This window comes from Stenella coeruleoalba (assembly GCF_951394435.1).
Source record: "Stenella coeruleoalba genome assembly, chromosome: X".
In the NCBI taxonomy this organism is placed as follows: domain Eukaryota; kingdom Metazoa; phylum Chordata; class Mammalia; order Artiodactyla; family Delphinidae; genus Stenella; species Stenella coeruleoalba.
The window spans coordinates 12,901,356-12,919,030 of NC_137152.1; the positions used below are offsets into that span (position 1 = coordinate 12,901,356).

A 17,675-nucleotide genomic window follows, 5' to 3' on the forward strand; every position below is an offset into this window, starting at 1 on the left:
AAGAGCCTTTATTTCATAAAGGGGAGTAGAATTAAGACATTTCTTATAGGGAACATGTACTTATTTACAGTCTTGATCCCATAAAAATTAGTCTACGGTCTTCTGGCAAAGATATAGTCAGCAAGAGAATTGGGTGCTTAGGTTTGTAGTTTGGGATATGCTCCTGTGAAGAAGCCAGGCTTCCTCAGCTAGGATCACTTGTGTTGTATTCGATGAAACCACTGACCCTATTACCAAGAGATTGCCACTTGTGGTGCCACAGTTGCTGATTACTGAGTTAGAGCTCAGAGGTGGTATCTGGCAACTTCTGAGAGAATCCTATTGAAGGGAAAAGTTTGCTAGAGTTTGCTGGAGGGAAAGAAATATGTTAAATGTTTTTAAGTAGTTAAAAATCCTAGATGTAAGCAGATCAGAATATGACAGTACTTGGCTCTTAGTATGTGTACTAAAATTCTTAACGATAAGTGTTGAATAAATATAAAAAAAGGAAAGGTTTCAGAGAATGTTAAAAAATAAAAACCTAAAATGAAAATAGAAGTATGTTAAGTTGTTGCTATCAGTTTTACATGATGCTCATTGCCTAATTGTGTGTTGCCCTGTGAAAATAAAAGGATAAAGTAAGATTTTATACACAGCATAAAAATACATTTAGGCTATAGTTTTATGGATCCATCAGTGGTGAAATGTTCTGCTTTTGTAAATTATACAGGTAACTGAAGTGCTATTCTTTTATTTTTCTTTTCTTTTTTTGGCCGTGCCTTTGGGCTTGCAGGATCTCAGTTCCCTGACCAGGGACTGAACCCAGGGCCACAGCAGTGAAAGCCTGGAATACTAACCACTAGGCCATCAGGGAACTCCATGAAGTGTTATTCTTTTAAAGGGCAAAATAATTTGTAACCTTGTTTGGTGGGAAATTTCTCAGTATTTATTACTTGCTTAGGGGTCATCCAAAAGATATACTGTGCATAAAAACACAAGCTTCATGAAACGTTAAAATATGAGGATAGTCCATCACACTGGAAATTGTACCTCACTACTCAGAGTGTAGCTTGGGAACCCTCGTCCTCTGCCTGCCCTGGGAGCTTCATAAAGGGGAAAAGAATTAAGGGCTTAGACATGCAGGGTCTCAGGCTCCGCCCCAGACCTGCTGGCCCAGACTGCGGTGCCAAGATTCCCTGGGGTTAGAATGGACTCCACGGCTTGAGAGGCGCTGCGCCAATGCAGTAATGCGCTCAGGAGAGCAGAATTTTCTGGGGCTTTTTACTTTTTACTCTTCCACTAGCGTCCTCAGGTGACACTGCCTTCCTAGTTGGCGTTACAGGTGCCTCTGCTGTTCCAGTTGTCACTCCCTGCCCACTCCCCTTTCCACATGGCCAAATTAAGAGGAACCAAGTTCCCAGGGGGACAATGAATAAGCCTGCTAAATCAGATATTTCTAATAGCACATTTCAAAGTGTGTGCTCTACCAAGCGCAGAGGCGACGCTTTCCGAGAACTGTGTTATGTGTTCACAAGCCTGCAGCATCTAAGGGCTGATGTGCCTGCCCTGAAGGCTGTAAAAGGACGGATCGATGGAGTGTTTATGCACATGAAATCAAATAACAAAAATCGTTTAGGGCTTCCCTGGTGGCGCAGTGGTCGAGAGTCCGCCTGCCGATGCAGGAGACACGAGTTCGTGCCCCGGTCCAGGAAGATCCCACATGCCGCGGAGTGGCTGGGCCCGTGAGCCATGGCCGCTGAGCCTGCGCGTCCGGAGCCTGTGCTCCGCAACGGGAGAGGCCACAACAGTGAGAGGCCCGCGCACCGCCAAAAAAAAAAAAAAATTGGATCATACAATATGTGACCTTTTGTGACTGGTTTCTTTCACTTAGCATAATGTTTTCAAGGTTCATCCATGTGATAGCATGTGTCAGATTTCATTCTTTTTACGGCTGAATAATATTTCAGTATATAGAGAGACCAGCTTTGTTTATCAACTATCGTTGATTTACAATATTGTGTTAGTTTCAGGTGTACAGCAAAATGATTCAGTTATACATATATATGTATATATCTAAATTCTTTTATTCCGATTCTTTTCCATTATGGTTTATTACCATGAATTCAAAATATTGAATATAGTTCCCTGTGCTCTACAGTAGATCCCTGTTGTTTTTGTCAGTCTTAATAATAACAACGTCTCTCCGTTTTTCCCTCCAGTTCTAGGAGCCAGAGCTGTTTCTAGCAGTTACTACCTTAAGGTGGTTCCCTTTTTGCCTTTTCAGCTCTCCAATACATGGGTTAACCAATCTTTATATTATAATGATTTTTTTTTGATGTTGACCATTTTTAAAGTGTTTATTGAATTTGTTACAATACTGCTTCTGTTTTATGTTTTGCTTTTTTGGCCGTGAAGCATGTGGGATCTCAGCTCCCTGACCAGGGATCGAACCCATTCCCCCTGCATTGGAAGGCGAAGTCTTAACCACTAGACCGCCAGGGAAGTCCCCCATTCTTTTTTTTCTTTTTGCGTTACGCGGGCCTCTCACTGCTGTGGCCTCTCCCATTGCGGAGCACAGGCTTCGGACGCGCAGGCCCATCGGCCATGGCTCACGGGCCCAGCCGCTCAGCGGCATGTGGGATCCTCCTGGACTGGGGCACGAACCCGTGTCCCCTGCATCGGCAGGCGGACTCTCAACCACTGCGCCACCAGGGAAGCCCTGGGGTATCTTTTTTGATGAGTTGTAGTGTCTTCCTGTCGATGATTGTTCAGCAGTTAGTTGTGATTCAGGTGCTCTTGCAAGTGAGCACGTCCTTCTACTCTGCCATCTTGAACCAATGTCCTATATAGAGATTTTCAACAGTGCCTAACCCCACAAGTATTTTGTATTTTTCTTTACCACTCTCTTTATACATATAGTTTCCACTTCCTTGCAAGTCTGTAATTCTGGCCGAGACTTGTAGAAATAAATCAGAACAAAATTCATGAAGCCTGTATATGCAATATATGTATTTGAATTTTTGAAATGCATGTACTCTCTCCCAACATTCCCTATATGACAAGAGTTTTTATTTGAAGTATCCTCTTCCTGCTGGAACTGACACCCCAGTGTTTGCCAATCTAACTGTACATTCTACAGCCCGCCATCGGTATGCCTGAGCAAGCTAGGTATAAGGTATAATCATTTTTTAAATCTTACAGTATCTGCCAGAAATGTGGAAGTGTGTAGCAAATGCTGAAATTGGCCAAATTCTTATAAGGACTAAAATCAGGGTGCGCACAGAAGGATGGTATTGGGTAATCGAATTAAACAATAAGCTCTCTGTTCTATGAAAAGGCAAATACTCCTTTTCACTACCTACAACCCCAAGAGCATGCAACAAACATGAAATTGAACTCTTTTGTTGAAATAATACCCTTGGCTACTTTAAAGGTTAGTAGGAGCTTTTCTTTCTCTGAAAATTCTCCAAGGTAGACAAGTCAAACTAGCGTGGTTTAACTCCTTTTGACACTTCAAGATACGGCTCAGATGTCACTTTAAACCTTCCTTAAACTTCCCTACCACCAGTAGAAAATTACACTTAAGCTGTTACTTTGCAATACCTTTATCTTCGGAATTTTGTTACTGTTTTTTTTAAATTTTTTTATTGGAGTATAGTTGATTTACGATGTTGTGTCAGTTTCTGCTGTACAGTGAGTCAGTTATACATATACATATATCCACTCTTTTGTAGATTCTACTCCCATATAGATCATTGCAGATGAATTATGTTACTGTTTGTTATTTGTATCACTGGCAGTGTTGGCCTGAGAGCCCTTATTCTAAATCGTGGTATGCCTGGTGTCTAATTAAGTGCTCAGAATGTAGTAGGTGCTCAGTAAATGTTTAACTGATGAATGAACTTTCTATTGCCACTAAGTTTACCCTGGGATGATCTTGGTCCCGTGGCTGCCTGAGGTCTTCTCAGTGTGGCAGCGGGATGTTGCCACTAGGACACTCTCCAAGAGGTTGTGAGAAGGGATATCACCTTGGGGAATTGGAGGTTTGGCCCTCATCTGTATAGATCCGGAAAATTGAGTGGCCAGTGTACTTTTGCTATTCAGAGTCTCTTTTCCTCAAAAAGTATGTATTGAGAGCTTTCTCCAAGCCTGGCCTTCTGCTGAGTGCTGAGAATATAGAAGTTCCATGGGCACGGCCCCTGCCCTCACTTCATTTACCACCTAGCTGCAGGAGTCCATTCAACAAGCCCTAAAAAGAAACAACTCAAGGGAGTTCCCTGGTGGCCTAGTGGTTAGGATTCCATGCTTTCACTGCCGGGGCCTGGGTTCAATTTCTGGTAGGGGACCTGAGATTCAGCAAGCCAAAAAAAAAACCATGAAAAAATAAAAATAAAGGGCTTCCCTCGTGGCGCAGTGGTTGAGAGTCCGCCTGCCAATGCAGGGGACAGGGGTTCGTGCCCAGGTCTGGGAAGATCCTAAATGCTGCGGAGCGGCTGGCCCATGAGCCGTGGCCGCTGAGCCTGCGTGTCCGGAGCCTGTGCTCCGCAATGGGAGAGGCCACAACGGTGAGAGGCCCGCGTACCGCAAAAAATGAAAAATAAAAAAATAAAAATAAAAACAAGCCCTTACACTGAAATGTGGGACTGGCCTGATATGGGAAGTACAGCATGCTAGAGATGCAAAACAGGAGTACCCAAAATATTCCGGCCCCCGAGGGGCTTCCGAACACACTCCCAGAAGGCACTGTCTCCAGAATATGGCTCTCAGTCCCGATTTACAAAGTCAAAATGTCCCTTTATTAATAATGAGCAGTAGAAGCATCTCACTGAATAAAGTATACACTGTGGACAGAGAATGTCGCCTGCATTTCAGTAAGCAAAGGATGTTGTGGCCATAAAGCCACCATTCACTGTAGCCGCCCTTGAGGGTGAGCCTTGAGTGGATTCAGGATAGAGAAAAACAGGATAGTGGCCCTAGATAGTTAAGGTGCATATCAAAGGAATGATTTCAATGAGCCCAGACTCTTGCATCTTCCCAAACCAAAATCATTAACTTGAGATGGCTGTTTTTGTGATTAGCAGTAATCTTTTGATGTTCTGATGGTTGACTACATGTTTTTTTTCCTCAGCAAAATACTCATATATCCTGGCTCTTCCCTTACCTATTTTATTTATTTATTTAAATTAAAAAATATTTTTTTGGCCACAGTGCTTGGCCTGTGGGTCAGGGAATCTTAGTTCCCTGACCAGGGATGAAACCGGTGCCCCCTGCAGTGGAATCATGGAGTCCTAACCACAGGACCACCAGGGAAGTCCCTCGTTCCTTACTCTTTGGAGCAGTCTCTCAGAGCTAACTGAGAGGCTGTATCCCAGGCTTAAGTCCTCAGTAAGTTCGCTGAATAAAACATAATTCTCAGGAGTTCCCTGGTGGCCTAGTGGTTAGGATTCTGGGCTTTCACTGACAGGGCCCGGCATTCCATCCCTGGTCGGGGAACTGAGATCCCACAATTAGGTTGTGCTTTTTTTTTTTTTTAGTCGACTACACACATCAACATTCCCTCTCCAGAGTCAGACCCACATAGGGAGACAGATTCTAATGGGAAGGTTTTTTGGTGAGTAAGAAATCAAAACAAGGCTCCTGTTCAAAGGCATTAGATTAGCATGCTGGAGCCTCCATCCCCACACTAAGGATAGCCTTGGAAATGGGGTCGTTATTTCTTTTTTTAAAAAAATTATTTTACATTTCAATTGGCTTTTTAAAAAAATATTACTTATTTAATTTATTTATTTTTGGCTGCGTTGGGTCTTCGTTGCTGCGCATTGACTTTCTCTAGTTGCAGGGAGCTGGGGCTACTCTTCGTTGCAGTGCGCGGCCTTCTCATTGCGATGGCTTCTCTCGTTGCGGAGCACAGGCTCTAGGCGCGTGGGCTTCAGTAGTTGTGTCAAGTGGGCTCAGTAGTTGTGGCGCACGGGCTTAGTTGCTCCACGGCATGTGGGATCTTCCTGGACCAGGGCTCGAACCCGTGTCCCCTGCATTGGCAGGCGGATTCTTAACCCCTGCGCCACTAGGGAAGCCGGGGGCCATTATTTGTGAAGTTCTCTTTTTTGACCAGGATTCTCTCTCTCCCAAACATTGCTTGGATGGGCCAGTCAGCCTGGCCTCCCTGACTCTCCCTTTTCTAGGTTTCCACTCTTCTGATGAGACACACTGCTTCTTGAGATTTGTCAGTACCTTTGATCATATTATACGGTATGACGGGGTCTGTTAATTTACTGCCAGCAAAGACCGTGTAGTAGTCGTAGTAGTAGCCTCTGTGTGTGTGTGTGTGTGTGTGTGTGTGTGTGTGTGTGTGTTGTGTAAAATTAAGGGCTAGCAATGACCCCAATCAGGACGTCACACACCAGGGGAGGGGTAGTCGGCTATATTAATCAGGGAGTCTGTATTCCAGATTCTAGCTACTACAAATGCTTCTGTTAGCCATAGCTCAATCAATAGCAGAGGCTTTGCTAAGTAGCAAAATGAAAGTTAGAAATGGGTTTTCATTGGTGAAAGTAGTAGCTTGTTAGCCAGTATGATGGGTGTCAGAAATGGACTCACAGCGGTGAAATTAGTAATATTCAAGATGTACATTGCTTAAAATTTGAGTCTCTTCACCGTTGCATTGACAGGGTATGAGAACCTAGCAATCTGAAGCCTGCTCCCTAAGGGGTAATACTACAGGCCAAACCTCTAAATAGCCCTGTGTCCAGCTATGAACTCTGAGGGTTCCAGTTCCCTGTGGCCACAAGGCCAACAGAATCCTGCCTCTGTAATAGAGGCAAGTTGGCCTCTTAACAGGACAGAGAGCTGGGGGCATCACTGAGCTTACTGCTCTTAAGAACTTTCTGCCTCAGGCTCCTGGCTGTTTACTAAGCATCTGAATAAGTGGGCCCGTATTCAGGTACATGCATAGCCTTTAGGCAGGAAGTGGGGAGAATACCCCCTACTGGCGACGAGCTGTTTTTCTTGTGACCTTCACCTTTCTGGCAGGTAGAGTTCTTAACAGAGACCATAAGTCCTTGAGCAAAACGTGAGAATAATTAATGCAGATAGATCATGGGATGCCTATTAAAGAGTTGGAAATAAAGAAATGATAGCTCTTGGGACTTCCCTGGTGGTCCAGTGGTTAAGACTCTGTGCTCTCAATGCAGGGGGCCCGGGTTCGATCCTTGGTCAGGGAACTAGATCCTGCATGAATGCCGCAACGAGGATCCCGCATGCTGCAACTGAGACCTGGCACAGCCAAATACATAAATATTGGGGGAAAAAAAAAAAAGAAATGTTAGCTCTTGAAGACTTAAAACATAACCCCAATAATGGATCCCAGCTGAGATAAGTACAGTGCTTTATAGAGCCTTGGGTTAAGGCTGGACAGTAACCTCTTTGAAGGCATTTAAACAAAGAATGGGTCTATCAAAAATCAGGTTAGTTTGACCTGAGGAAGAAGAGAGTGATCTGAGACCCAGAGAGCCAGCGAGAAGCTATTCTTTCTCTTTCCCTTCTGCTAAGCTGTTTTCCTTAGAAACGGATCACTAAGCCTGGCCCACTTGCAAGAATAGGGGAATCAGACTCCACCTTTTGAAGGGAGGAGCATCAAAGAACTTGTGGACAGATTTTAAAAAACACCATCCCCTCTATTAAAGACGTTGTAAGAAGCAGACCTCTGAAATTCATATTTCTCGCGGGAGCAGTAATAGCTACGTTTCTCTTGAGCACCCGGTTTGTTTTTATTTTGTTATGTTGTGAATCACTCTGTAAATTGTGTTTTCCTCTTTTCCCAGCTGTCAAGAAGCTCAAAATAAAAATTTGGCTCATGTCCAGCTTGTGGACAAGAACCTCAAGGCTTGTGTTTTATGGAATCAACTCACCCATGACTTCTTCTTATTTTTCCTGATCCTTCTTTCACTTTCACTTTCTTGCCATTTCTCTCTCTCTCTCTCTCTCTCTCTCTGCCTCTCTATTTGTATATAAACGAATGATATGACATATATCTATATATCTACACACACACATATGTATGTCGTGGCATATCGTGTATGTTTACAGCCTTCCAAATCCCTTTGAAATAAGAATGTATATAAATAAAACAAATACAATTAACTATTTTTCATTTCTCTTAAGACTTGAGGTCACTTGCATAGTCCTTTTGTTTTCTTAATAAAGATAACTATTTTTTTTAATTCCATGCATACTTATACTCAAACAATACAGAAAATCATGAAGTAAAAATACTCCCAAGTTTCATCTCCCAGGGAAAAACATTATTAACACTTTGGTTAATGTCCTTCTAAACATCTCTTTATAAACCTACAGGCAATTCTATGAAAATGGATTTTTTTTAAGCTCACTGTGCTATGTATATTTTCTAGGTCAATTTAAAAAATGTTTATCATTTTTAGTAGCTGCATGGTGTTCTCTTGTACCATAATTTAACTATGGTGCATTTTAATACTCAATTCCCCAGGCGGGTTAGAGGCAGCATTACCGATAGATTTTTTCTGCATCTCACTGGGACTTTTGCCTTTAAGAAGGTGAGGAATAGTGGCCGAGGCCATCAGCTTTATATAGTGTCTAGGTATGGGTTCATTATCTGCTGCTCTAGTTTTGAAATCTCATAGCTGGACTGAGGTGTTCTGCCTGTGAAATAAAATAATGGTACTTTCCCCAAATTTACAGAAATAATTAAAATTAATAGAAGGAATTTCCCCAATATTGAAATTTACTCTCACGTAAGTTATTAAATTTTTGGCGCCTGACACCACTACTTAGTATTCTCTCATAAAAAATGACATAGGATTTACACAAATTTTCATAATGAGTTATTTAAGGCAACATGTCAGGATTTCATGACGCTCTGTGACTATCAGAAGCTCGGTCATTGGAGATCTGGTTCCATCAGATGTAAATAGGGAGTATGCCTGAGAAAAAAATCCATCCCCGCCCTAATCTCGTCAAGAAAAAAAAATCGATTCAGCAAACCGAGTTTGTTAAAAAATTTCAGTAACGAAACAACTGGCGGAGGAAGCCAGTACGTTCAATGTGTATTAAGCGCCAACTAAGGGAGGAGAACTGTGCTAGAAGCCCGGGCGGTTCAGCCAAGGTGAATATGACGCAGCCCCCACCCCGCAGGAGCTCGGGACCGCTGAACGGTGCTGAGAGCTCTGGTGGAGGGGCAGGACTCGGGACAGGTGTCGAGCCAGAAACCTCAAATTCTGAAAGCCATTACAACTCTCCCGCCTTGAAAGTCACGAAGTATTTCTCCTCATCCCCCAATCATTCGGGCTCTGTTCCGAAGAAGAGCAACCAAAACAAAAGCAGAACAATGTGTCCCCGACCACGCTCCCTCCCAAACACTGAACTATTTCTGAACTTTTCCCGCAGGATGATAAGCAGTACCTTCCGGTACCGGTACATCGCCCCTAGAAAACTACAAATCCCAGGAGGCTGCACGCGCAGCACAGTGGATACTCTTCCCCCATTTCAGAACGCCGCATTACGCTCCAATCCTGATCCGGGTCTGCGAGCCGTGGCCGCGCAGCCTGCTGGGATTGTAGTCCGCTCCAGAGTCCCTTTCCTCGTTCGCGCAGGCTCGGGCGGCCTCTGTTCGCCCTTCGGCCCTGCAGTAGCCCAGCCCCGGCTTCGATGCTCCCCACCCCCAACCCGCTCCGTCCCCTCAGGGGCCAACCTCCTCCGGTCACGTGGGGAGCCTTGCATGCGGCAATTGGCTGGGGGATTCAGGGGTGGGGCGCGAGGCCCTGCGAGGTTCCGTGCCCCTTGTCGGGCTGCTTGTTTGGCTGCTGCCGTCACCTCATGGCGACGCGGGTAGAAGAGGCTTCGCGGGGAAGAGGCGGCGGCGCCGAGGAGGCAGTTGAGGCCGGACGGGGCGGACGGCGACGCAGCCCGCGGCAGAAGGTCAGTCTGGGGGGTGCCTGCGTTGTTGCTGGGCCCGGGGAATGCTGGGGCTAGCTGTTTCGGGGTGCACCTCTTCACTCTCCCGGGTTACCTTTAGCCACGGGACGACCATCGGCCCTCTTCGCTCCCAGGGTGACGACGGTGGGAGCAGGTGAGGGGAGTGGAACCGGGGTGGATGGGGTGGGAGGGGGCGATGGTTGGGGATTGAGGCGGGGGCGGGAGTGAGGGCAGGGGGCGCAGCCGAGTGGGAGGGGGAAGGGGTGCTTGGCGGGGGCGCGCCAGGTGTGACAGCCACGTGCGGCCGGCGCCGCGGGGCCCCGGGCGCCAGGTGTTCCCTCTCCCAGCCCCCGCCCTCCGCGTGCTTCCAGTGCTCCTAGCGCTGGGCGCCGCCGTTTGGGCTTCCAGGGGTCGCTGGCTCGCCCTCCTCGCGCCGGGCAGGTGCGCGGGGCGCGCTGCTGGGTGCGCCCGGGCGGCGCGGGCGAGGCTGTTGCGCAGTAAGATAACCGCGCGGGAGCCGGGGCTGCGCTGCGCCCCCTTCCCCCGCCCCCCTGCGCTCCCCGCCACTGCGCGGGCTGGCGAGCCGGGCCTCTCGGCCCCCGGGACCCAGGCCCAGCGGCTGCTCTGTGGGCGCCACGGGCTTGGCTGCACGTGGGGAGAAGATGCTGGAGGACCTGGGTCCCGCACAGTTGGGAGCAGCATCGCGGATAACCGGTCTTCCCAATCCAGCCCTCCCTCCTTCCCCTTCTCGCTCTTTATTTCTGCCCCTTTTCTTTCTTTCTCCCCCCCCCCCCCCCCGCCGCCTTGGTGAGCGGAAACTTGAGCGCCTCCCCCAGCTTGGCCTTTGGTCTCTCTTAATCTGGGAGTCGGGCTGGATTGTTCCCCTTGCCTTATTTGACTCAAGTCAAGGAGTTTTCAGTGTCTCCCTCCCTTTCTGGAGGAAAATCCCGACCTTCAGAATGGGAGAATTCCACTTGTTCTGGAGTCAGTGGGTGGAGTTCGAAAAAAATTGCACAACAAACGGGATACAGGGCTTTCAGGGCCCAGGAAGAGAGAAGTGCGGGGAAAAGGACTGGAAAGGTGGAAACCCGTCTCGTTCCTTGCGTTTGAACAGATTGAAACATTCAAGTTGTTGGACGTCGTGCTTGATCACTCGGGGCTGTTTAATGTCACTTAATTATGCGTTTGAATACTCTTAAAGATCACTCCTGTTGGAAATTACGAAATAATATTTTTCTAATGCGACTCGTGAACTTGAAAAAAAAAAGAACAAAGGTTCGCTTTACCTCTGCGCAGAGTGTCAAGAATTAGCTTTTCGAGGCCTGTTTCTAAGGTCAGGTGTTTTCACGTCTGTCTTCATGAGCGTGTTACTGCTTCTCAATTACCTGTCTTTCTCTCCCTCTCTTTGTACTCTAAAAGAAAGATCCAGTACTTGAAGGACTGAAAAAGAAGCTGGACCGAACGGAACTCTAGGGATTCAACACTGTCACTTTGGACACCTCACTTATTCCCTGAGGGTGGGGAGCCTCAATCTCAGGGTTTGATTTCATAGGCCCCCCAGGGGAGGACTCCGATAAAAAGCCAGTGCAGTTGAGGATATGAGTTCCTTTTTATGCCCCTAGTCTAAGGATAAAAAGTCAGCACTAGGAACTGACGTTTAATCAACTAGCATTTTAAACGACGAAGAGGTAATGACCCTTTGACGCAGTTCTCTGCTTAACAGCTGGGTAAGAATAGTCAGGTGTGTCTGTACTGTCACAGTTTTGTTTACTTACTCAGGCACCATTCTTCTTTGCTCAGGCTTTTCTGGGCATCTTTTTTCCTTTTGATTTACAATTGACTATGACGTGGAATTGAAATACATGGCTAAATATTAGTTTCTGAATTTTCGTTTTAAAAAATTGGGTGAATATCTTGTGTTTGCAGAAGTCACTTTTTAAGTTATTTTCTTCGGACCCCTCGTTTTTTATTTCCTCTGAGCCACTAGCTTGAAAATATATTCGTAATTCTAACTTGACCTCAGCCCTATTTTTCAGGAAGCAGAAATGGTGTTTAACTAATTGAGTTGTTTTGAAAATATTGAAGGAATTAAAGGAACAGTGACCGTTTTGTCACTTTTGGGTTACATTATGGGACTTAAAAGTGAGAAACAATTGGAGATGGGCTTTGTTGCTTCCTGTTTGTCTTAACCATCTAGTCACTCTTGACCTCAGGTAATTGTGGCATTGTTTCATAACTACTGCTATTTGGATGGTCTCTTAAGGTGACTTTTTTCTTTTAACATTACAGTACATTTCTAAGAGTCTCTTGAATTGTCTAAAACTGCTGTCTGATGTGATAGCCGCTAGGCACCTGTGGCTATTTAAGTGTTAATTAAAATTAAGTAAAATTAAAAATTCCCTTCCTCAGTATACTAGCCACATTGCAAGTGTTCAGTAGCCAATGTGACTAGCGGCTACTGTGTTAGAGCAGATCTAGAATATTTCCATCATTGCACATTGCATAAAGTTCTGTTGGACAGCACTGGTCTAAAAAGATGGGATATTACTTTGTCAAGTATTCCAGGCATTTTTTAGAACACCAAGCTCCTTCATAGTACTTCCTAAATCCTTGTGTAGAATTTGTGGGGTTTTTTTTGTTTGTTTGTTTGTATTTTTACTAGAATTTGTTTTATAAGGTTGAGTTTTCAAAAAACGAATAGACTATTTTTTGAGCAGTTTTAGGTTTACCAAAAAATTTAACATAAATTGCAGAGTTCCCATTTATCCCCTCACACCACACCCCTTTCCCCTATTATTTATATCTTGCAGTATTGTGGTACATTTGTTACAATTGGTGAGCCAATATTAATACATTCTTATTAACTGAAGTCCATAGTTTACATTAGGGTTCCTTCTTGGTGCTGTTTATTTATATTCTAAGAGTTTTAACAAATGTATAATGACATGTGTCCACCATTACGATATCATACAGAACAGTTTCACTGCCCTAAGAACCTCCATCCCTTCCTCTCTTCCCCCAAACCACTGGCCACCACTGATCTTTTTACTGTCTCTATAGTTTTGCCTTTTCCAGAATGTCTAAGGTTGATTTTTTTCCCCCTAGATTTTTGCTTGGGAGTGTTAAAAATTATTTAACTACTCTTAAAAACTTATTTTCAGGTCAGATAGGAAGGATAAAGATATATGGAATCTATGCTCAAATTAATGAAATGTTACATTTACATGTTGCCTTATAGTTTTTATAGCATATTTTTGCACATACATTAAGTCTTTCAGCATCACTCAGGTGCTGTGGAGAAGGCTGGGCAACTGTCATTGTCCTCATTTATAGATGACAAATTGCTCAGCAAGGTCAAGTGATTTGCCCAAGGGGTGAAGCCGAGTGTGGAAAGTACCCTTTCATCTACACTACAGTAATAAGTAGCGTGGTAGTGGGCAAATAGTATGGATTTGGAGTCAAGACCCGTCCGTGGCTCTTGCCACCTATTAGCTGTGCAACCTTGGGCAGGTTTCGCAATCTTTCTAAGCCTCAATTGCATCATCTGTAAAGTGGCGATGATGCTAATCCCTACCGCATAGGACTGTTGTGAAGTATGAGAGTTGAGGGCTTCCCTGGTGGCGCAGTGGTTAAGAACCCGCCTGCCAATGCAGGGGACACGGGAAGATCCCACATGCCCCGGAGCAACTAAGCCTGTGCGCCACAACTACTGAGCCCACGTGCCTAGAGCCCGTGCTCCGCAAGAGAAGCCACCGCAATGAGAAGCCTGTACACCGCAACGAAGACCCAACACAGCCGAAAATACATAAGTAAAAATAAAATTAAAAAAAAAAAAAAGTTGATGTGACACGTTCAGCCCAGTGCCGGGCATGTAGAATTTTACTTGGTGGGGAGGCTAGCATATATGAAAGATCCGTTTCTCTTGCTTTTAGGGTGTTATTCTGTAAATCTATCTTCCAACCTTTGTGTCCTTCACTCTTCCCAGAATCTCTCAGTGATAGACTTAATGAGGAGAAATCAGGTCAGGGTGGGGCGAGAGTATGGGGTAGGAAGAAACCATTTCGTTGTCTTGTTTTTCTCCCCATTTGCGGACTTGATGATGAATTTCCACTCTTCTAGCACAGAGATTAAGTAATAAGAATCAAAGTGATCTTCGCTTTACGACATTGTCATCTAATTCTATCAGCAAACTTTGGTAAGTTTTATTTTCATGGAGAACCAAACGGGCAAAGCAGTCATGAGAGCAGACCAGATACAGCACATCCCTCTAGCAATACCACATTCATAGATCGTAATATGCCACAGTTATTTATTACATTACTGGAAGGTGTTGTATATGTTATTTTGTGTCATTTATATCGGTCTTGACTAGAGCAGTTTTACTTAGGAGTGTATATACCAAATCCAGATTCCATAAAACAGGTCACATGTGATTTCCCTTTGTGTGGGATTCTTCACAGAAGGAGTCACTATAATAGTTTTCCTTTCAGTAGATATGCTGTTCGGGTTTTGCACTTTGCAGAGAGTTGTACTTCAAAGGAAAGGAATTCGAGTTCTCACTGTTTCCTGCATTGTGCTCAGCACTTAAAATGTGCTTGCATTCTGATATCTTCCTTACCTCTGCAGAATAGGTGGTATCCCTAGATATGTAGATAAGGCATCTGAAGCTCAGTCAAAACAACAACAGCAAATCTTGCTCAAATTAAATAACACAGCTCAGAGTTGGTGAAGTTGGCCTAGAGCTGGTATATAATCGTGTAATTGATAACGCAACTGATGTACCCTACTGCATGGACAGTTTGCGCTTTTCTAACCTAATATCCCAAAGAAATCCCTTTGCCTCTTCCCCCCACCCCCTTCTTCCCAGTTACTTTTTGTTTGGTTCTAACACGATTACAGTTTCCACTTTTTTAACCTAATATCCCAAAGAAATCCCTTTGCCTCTTCCCCCCCCACCCCCCTTCTTCCCAGTTACTTTTTGTTTGGTTCTAACACGATTATCAGTAACTTTTAGTTAATGTAATGGATGTGACAGTATTTAAAGTGTGTAAAGTGGTATACAAGTTTAATATAGTATTCATCAACATTGAGAATTAGCTATGTTTAAAATTTTCCCAAGTGGGGCATTTCTAGAAGAGGATAAAATAGGTTAGGTGACCCTTTAAGGGTTTGAACCTTGAGTATGTTTTTATGATTCAATTTATTTCCTAGTTGAAATGCTCTTGGGACTTACAACTACTTAAATTTTATTACTTGAAGGAAAAGATATATAAAATGACCATTGTTGTCCTGTTGTGCTGGCAACATAATTTTATTAACATTTATTGCTCAGGGTGCTGGTTTGCATTCTGTGTTACATTTCCAAAATGTCCCCAGGACGACCCCCATTACCCCCACTTCCTACTCTGTAGTCTGCCACGAGTAATATTGCTAAACTACCACTTGTTCATTTTTCTTCTTTCCCTATTCAGGTCAAAGTAGAATGGTTTGTTGAGGAAGATGTGCCAGTAGCTTAGAAGCACGTTTCGTTAAGGATGTTTCATTTTTTAAACTTATTTATTTATGCTGCGCTAGGTCTTACTTGTGGCATGTGGACTCTAAATTGCGGCATGCATGCGGGATCTAGTTCCCCAACCAGGGATCGAACCCAGGCCCCCAGCATTGGGAGTGTGGAGTATTACCCACTGGACCACCAGGGAAGTCCCAAGGATGTTTTAGATTGACATGTGGATCATATTTAAAAGTGAGAATGCATAATTTGCAAATGCATCCTTATTCACATATTATAAACAGTTCTGCATGGTAGCAATATATATTCATTACAGCTTATCTTACTACTCTAGGAGGTAGGTGCTGTGCATCTCTAGTTTACAGATCAGGAAACTGAGAGGTTGACCTCCCTATGGCAACACACGAGGTAGTAAGTGGTATATTCAAAGGCCGGGGTCTCTGGGCTCCAAAGCCATTAGCCATATTCCATGTCTCTTGTGCTCTCTAAACACACTTCTTGAGGATGGTAAATAAAAATGTGCTCTTCGTTGAATGTGAGTAAAACTTGGTGATAGGTAAAATGAGTAATGGTTTTTGCTGAATGAAATCAAGTTACAAAGGGTGGGGTTAGGTCATTGGGGGTATAGGAAAGCTATTGTAATCCAGGAACCCAGGGAATTTTGAGCCTTATAGCTTTTGTTTCATTGCCTTAGGCCCCAGGTTGACCTTAAGATATTTGATTTAGGAAGTGTGCTTTTGACTCCCTGCAAAGGCACCTCCAAGTGTAGTTTGGATGAATTAAAAGGTAGAGGGTTTAGAGAGAGACCCTTTTTTTAACCTCTCAGAGTCTGCATAGCACAGTGTTAACAAACAGCTGAAGTGGTTGGGTTAAGTAGGACAAGAAAAAGAGAAGGTTTGATGTTTCAAAGGTGCATCATGATTGGTCCATGTGGAGCTGGCGAAGGATGACTTCATAAATTTGGAACAGGGGTGTTGCGTTTACGTAACCTGTAAAAAGTAGAGGACCATTTTACATCTCAGGAGTCTGTGGCTTGAAGATGCTAAATGTGTGGCCTGGCCCCTGCCCTTCTGCAAAGTAGATCAGGCCCAAGCACATTTCAGTAGCTTTGGGAATTAACATCTTATTTTCTGATCCTTTTGCCACCTAGATAGGTGTTCAGGCTAATACAGGTATCTCTCAGATTGCTGCTCATCACTGAACTACAGTTTTAGAGCTTGAAGTGATTTTGCAAATTATGGAGTCCAGCACCCTTCCTTTTAATAAAAGAAATGGCCATAGAAGTTAAATGTGAAATCGAGTGCCATTATCCTTGGATTAAAAGGCAAACGATGTGCACAGTCTAAGATAGATGTTAGCACCAACCACTAGAGATAGTAGCACAAACCCCTGCTGGAGAGAGCGTGCAGCCAGAGAAGCTGCATTCTGACAGGGCCTTTTCCAGACCTGTTGGCTCCTTTTTAAAAAAATTTTTTAAATTTAATTTTATTTTTTTATACAGCAGGTTCTTATTAGTCATCCATTTTATACACATCAGTGTATACATGTCAATCCCAATGGCCCAATTCATCCCACCCCCACCCCCACGCCCCCCCCACCCCTACGCTGCTTTCCCCCCTTGGTGTCCATAGGTTTGTTCTCTACATCTGTGTCTCAATTTCCGCCCTGCAAACTGGTTCATCTGTACCATTTTTCTAGGTTCCACATAGATGCTTTAATATGCAATATTTGTTTTCTTTTTCTGACTTACGTCACTCTGTATGACAGTCTCTAGATCCATTCACGTCTCAACAAATGACCCAATTTCATTCCTTTTTATGGCTTATATTCCATTGTATATATGTACCACATCTTTATCCATTCGTCTGTCGATGGGCATTTGAGTTGCTTCCATGACCTGGCTATCGTAAATAGTGCTGCAGTGAACATTGGGGTGCATGTGTCTTTTTGAATTATGGCGTTCTCTGGGTATATGCCCAGTAGTGGGATTGCTGGATCATATGGTAATTCTATTTTTAGTTTTCTAAGGAACCTGCATACTGTTCTCCATAGTGGCTGTATCAGTTTACATTCCCACCAGCAGTGCAAGAGGGTTCCCTTTTCTCCACACCCTCTCCAGCATTTGTTGTTTGTAGATTTTCTGATGATGCCCATTCTAACTGGTGTGAGGTGATACCTCATTGTAGTTTTGATTTGCATTTCTCTTATAATTAATGATGTTGAGCAACTTTTCATGTGC

The 17,675-nt window shown here is 44.2% G+C and overlaps 1 protein-coding gene across 1 annotated transcript in view; it reads left to right on the top strand.

Annotated features, from left to right (window-relative positions):
* Positions 1–9,760: 9,760 nt before the first annotated feature.
* TXLNG (taxilin gamma) overlaps positions 9,761–17,675 on the top strand; it is a 52,555-nt gene continuing 44,640 nt past the window's right edge. The window contains exon 1 of the mRNA XM_079909800.1: positions 9,761–9,930. Within this exon, the coding sequence (XP_079765926.1) occupies positions 9,829–9,930 (102 nt within the window). The 5' untranslated portion in view covers positions 9,761–9,828. The remainder of the gene's footprint in view (positions 9,931–17,675) is intronic.